We start from the raw sequence: 4,437 nt of genomic DNA, 5'->3' as shown, positions 1-4,437 counted from the left end.
TCTCTATCTATCTTCAATCTATCTATATCTATCTATATCTATCTTCAATCTATCTATATCTATCTATATCTATCTATATCTATCTATATCTATCTATCTATCTATCTATCTATCTATCTATCTATTCATGCATGCATACATCGTTTTTCATTCGCTTCTTCTCCTTCTTCTCTTCCTCTTATCTCTTTTCTCTCTTCCTTCTTTACCTTTCTAGTTTCTTTCCTATCACATCCTTTCTTCTTTCTCTTCTTCTCACCCTTCTTTTCTTTCTTCTCTTCTTTTTCTTCTTGTCTCGTCTCCCGTTCTTCTTCTTTCTCTACATCAGAATGGTCGGAGTTCTTCGCCTCATCGCGCCCAGCTGTCTCCTCAGATACGGCGCCTGTCTATCCCTTCTCCAGGGTCTCTCCACCCCTCTCTTCTTCTCTTGATAGTTATGGTCAGATTCAGAAGAGCGAGATAAGAAGAGAAGAGAGAAACACAAAATCGTCTATGTATCTCCCTTGTCCTTCTTCTTCGCCTCTAATGAGCTCTACACAACGACAAGAAACGTCTTCTTCTTCATCTTCCTCATCCTCCGCATGCAGTCCCCGTCTCTCTTCTCATCCATCTCTTCTATCTCCTTCTCCTCTACAACAGACCCAGCCTCCTCTTCCTCTCCAGCCTTTAACAGCTTTTCTGCCTCCGCTATCGAAGAAAGCCCAAGTCTCGACATGTGAGGTGGGGACCGTAACTACACCTCGATCAAAGCCTAGCGGGGAATTAGCGGCTTATCCTTCTCGGAAGATCAACAATATCACTCGCGAAGAGGAAGATAAAAGAGAAGAACGCTGTAATAGAGAAAAAGAGAGAGATGAAGAAGAAGAACAACAGAATAGAAGACGAAGGAGTGTCACTACACGTGGCTCCATCGTTATACGACGCGCCACAGAGGCAGCCTCAGGAGGAGCTATCTCTTCTTCTTCTTCTTCAGCAGGTGCACGGAAAAGTTGCATAGACATGAAAGAGAAAGATAAAGAGGGTGAAAGAGAAGTAGAAGAAGGAAGAAGCGGGGACCCTTTGGATGAAAAGAAGAGAATCCAAGATGGCTGTGAGAGTTCCTTAAAAGAAAGAAGAAGACTCTCCTCTCGAAAACCGTCTCCTGCTACGTCAGGAGGTAACCCTCCTTCTTCTTCTTCCTCTGCATCTCCCGAAGGTCAACAACAGGAACAGACTCGGAGAGCGACACGTCGTAAAACGTCTATACTGCCCTCCCCTCCTCCTTATCTCACACCGCATGATCGACAGAGTATTCTCTTCCCTTCAAACAGCCAGAGTACAGGGTTAGGAGAGAGAGGCTACGAAAGAGTCGGTTTATCTTCGTCACTCTCTGAGAAAGAAAGGAATTACGAAGAAGAGTTCATGGCGAAGTACTTTCAAAAAGGAACATGCCATGAGCAAAGACTAAGAGAAAGAGGAAGTATTATCATGCAAATGAAAGGTGTGCCCGTAGCCTGCCGTATATGCGGTGTACATGGGCATACCCAAGAGACATGCCGCCTAGCTTCTCTTTACGCAGAAAGCGGAGGAGGAGAAGTCGAAGAAATCGCTGAAGAACAAAGAAGAGAAAGAAAAACCACCAAACAAAGTCATAAAATGCTAAAGCAAATGGATGCATGGAATCTCATTGGAACGGATCCATTCAATGGTATGGATCCTCGGGTGTATGTACACCTCAACAGATCACAGCTGTATGTACACCACACATGACAGCTGTATGTACACCTCACATGACAGCTATGTGTACACCTCAACAAATTGCATCTGCACGTACGCATCACCAATGTAAGCTGTACGTACATCTTAACACATTACAGCTGTACGTACACCTGATATCACAGCTGTATGTACACGCCAACACACTGCAGCTGCATGCACATGTCAAACGACAACTGAGGTGTAGACGTCAGCAAATCACAGCTGCGTGTACACCTCAGAGCACAACGGGAAGAAGGCGAAGACAGGAGGAGGCAAGGGAAATGAAGAAGAGACGAAGAGAGAGAAGAGAGACATAAGAGCGGATAGAAGCCAATAGAGAAATAGATGGAGAGATGTATCTTCTCTATGTGTCCAAAGAGATAGATAGAAACACACCAAGACGAGAAGCCCTCGTCGTCTCTAACTATTTGTAGAGAGATATATAGGTTTATAGAAATAAGACTATATGTATATGTACATACGTATATAGCCCTCTCCTCTACGTGTATGTACATCTGCCTAGTGATGTGTGATAGGAATGCCCTTCTTCTTCTTCTCTTCCTTCTTTATCTTATTATGTTTGTCTTTATAAGGTTTCTTGTTTCATGATCTTTCTTTCTTTAGGTTCCTCTACATCGATGTTGCACTTAGCGAGAGGCTGTTTTCTCCAAGGAGACCATCGGTCGTCTTCCTCGAATACAAGCGACAATAGTAGCACAGATTCTCTTCTCTCTTCCTTTCGCGATCCTTCAATGAAGACTGCCATTTCCCCTCATGCGACTACTTCCCTCCCTTCTCCCTCTCTTCTCTCTTCTTCTGATCTTTGCAACACGAAGAGCCAGATGACGAGAGTGATAGGAAGAGCTCCTAGCTCTTCCTCTCAGCACACCCCTGCCGTCAATAGTAACCCAAAGTGCAAGCAGCAGAGTCTCGTCGCATCTACCACTTCTTCTTCTTATCCAAGGGCAGACAGTAGGGTCTCTGTGAATGATAAGAACTCGACTAGCGCTAGTCAACAGGCAGCTAGCGCTAGTAGTAGTAGTAGCGACACCCTTTCAGGGGCGACGAATATGTATGGAAGGATGTCTGCTTTTCTAAAGGCGAATATGAAGAATAGTAATGATAGCAGTAATGAAACACCGCCGTGAAGATGGAAGAGAGACAAGAAGGCAGATTAGAATGGAGAAGAGGAAGAGATGAGAAAGAGGAGAAAAGAAGAGAAGAGAGAAGAACGAAGAAAAAAGAGGGGTTGTTTTGGAGATGTTTCATGGGTTTTCTTCTTCGTATTTGAAGGAAAAAGAAAGAAGGAGGTCGAAATTTCGTTTTCTTTCGTAGTAGCTATGAAGTCAGGATCTTTCATCTGAGGGGGAAGAGAAGACGCAGAAATGTTTGAGTTATTCCTTCATACTTCTCTTCTTCATGAAACAAAAGGACTTGAGAAGAAAAGAAAAGAAGAAGAAGAGACCTTCAGAAAGTGTCTCTTCTAATTCTTCTCTTAGGTCTCCCATGAAAGGAAGCGTGGAGACAGATCTACTTATTCATTCACTCCTCCTCTCTTTCTCTCTTCCGCTCTCTCCAGCCCTCTTTCCTCTCTCTCCCCCTAGTCATCGAACGCGATTCATCTATCTATCTATCTATGTATCTTTGGTCTGTCTATCTGTCTAAGTATATCTTCTACTGTCTACTATATGTAGTGCTGTCGAGTCTTCTTGTAGTAGTAGTAGTAGTAGCAAGTGTGCGCATCTCTCCCTCTCTCCTCTTGTCGTAGGTGTATGTATCTCTCCCTCTCTCTGTTTAAAGCCTGAGGAAAACAAGAAGAGAATGGACGGACTACTCCTACGACTACTCCTATTCCTACTGCTATCCCATAGTGTAAAGACTGTATTTTTAATATAACGAAGCGGAGCTTTAGAGGCTTTTCTTTTTCTCTCTCTTCTTCTCGCTCTCTCTGGACTCTCTTCTTCTCTTTCTCTTCTTCACATGAAAGGGACAGGAAACTTTGGCTTATTTCTTGAAAAGGATACAGAGACAAAAAAGAAGTCATACATAAATGAATTCGGAGGGGGGGGACAACTGCTCTATCACGACACATCCACATGCAATTTCACCTATACATACACACTTCTGTTCTTTCACACCCCCAGACCCTTAACATATATATATATATATGTATATCTGTATGTATAGGTGGTATATCTTCGTTTGACTAGCTGTCTATTTCGTCACGTCCTCGAAGGAGATAGATCGAGAAGATTTCCATCAAGAAGAAACTAGCCGTCAGAAATCTACCTTCGATCTATCTTGAATCTATCTGGGGCTACACTACAATATGAATGCGACTATAGACATATCTATACATCTATTAGCTAGCTAGCTAGCTCGAGACCTCATGCTGCGCCAAGAGGAAGGATGAGTAAGAAGAACGACAGCAGACACCTAGACACGTGTACATCCACAGAGAGAATAGACAGAAGCCTCCTCCCCCACACATAGAGAAATGCATCAATACACGCACAACGGCACCACCCCTCTACATAGATTGAAGATAGAGAGAGAGACGACAGACAAGTAGAAGAAAGATAGAAGATATAAAACATACACAAGCGTGCGCCAAGATAGGGGAAGAAAAAGAAGACAGTTTTGTTTGAAAAGACAGAAAGAAGACGGATCAAACAAGAGAGAAAGAAAAAGAAAGATAGAAAG

At 43.2% G+C, this 4,437-nt stretch overlaps 2 protein-coding genes across 2 annotated transcripts; one reads left to right on the top strand and one right to left on the bottom strand.

Annotated features, from left to right (window-relative positions):
• Positions 1–327: 327 nt before the first annotated feature.
• Positions 328–3,688, top strand: CSUI_001841 (uncharacterized protein). The gene is made up of 2 exons (XM_068062044.1): positions 328–1,684; positions 2,359–3,688. Exons 1-2 carry the CDS (start codon positions 490–492, stop codon positions 2,880–2,882), a joined length of 1,719 nt encoding a protein of 572 aa, XP_067925983.1. The 5' UTR covers positions 328–489; the 3' UTR covers positions 2,883–3,688.
• A 45-nt stretch (positions 3,689–3,733) lies between these two features.
• On the bottom strand, positions 3,734–4,437 carry CSUI_001840 (uncharacterized protein). The gene has a single exon (XM_068062043.1). The coding sequence runs from the start codon at positions 4,329–4,331 to the stop codon at positions 4,122–4,124; it is 210 nt and encodes a 69-aa protein (XP_067925982.1). The 5' UTR covers positions 4,332–4,437; the 3' UTR covers positions 3,734–4,121.

This window comes from Cystoisospora suis (assembly GCF_002600585.1).
Source record: "Cystoisospora suis strain Wien I chromosome Unknown contig_744, whole genome shotgun sequence".
In the NCBI taxonomy this organism is placed as follows: Eukaryota; Apicomplexa; class Conoidasida; order Eucoccidiorida; family Sarcocystidae; genus Cystoisospora; species Cystoisospora suis.
This window is presented reverse-complemented; position numbering and strand designations above follow the sequence as displayed.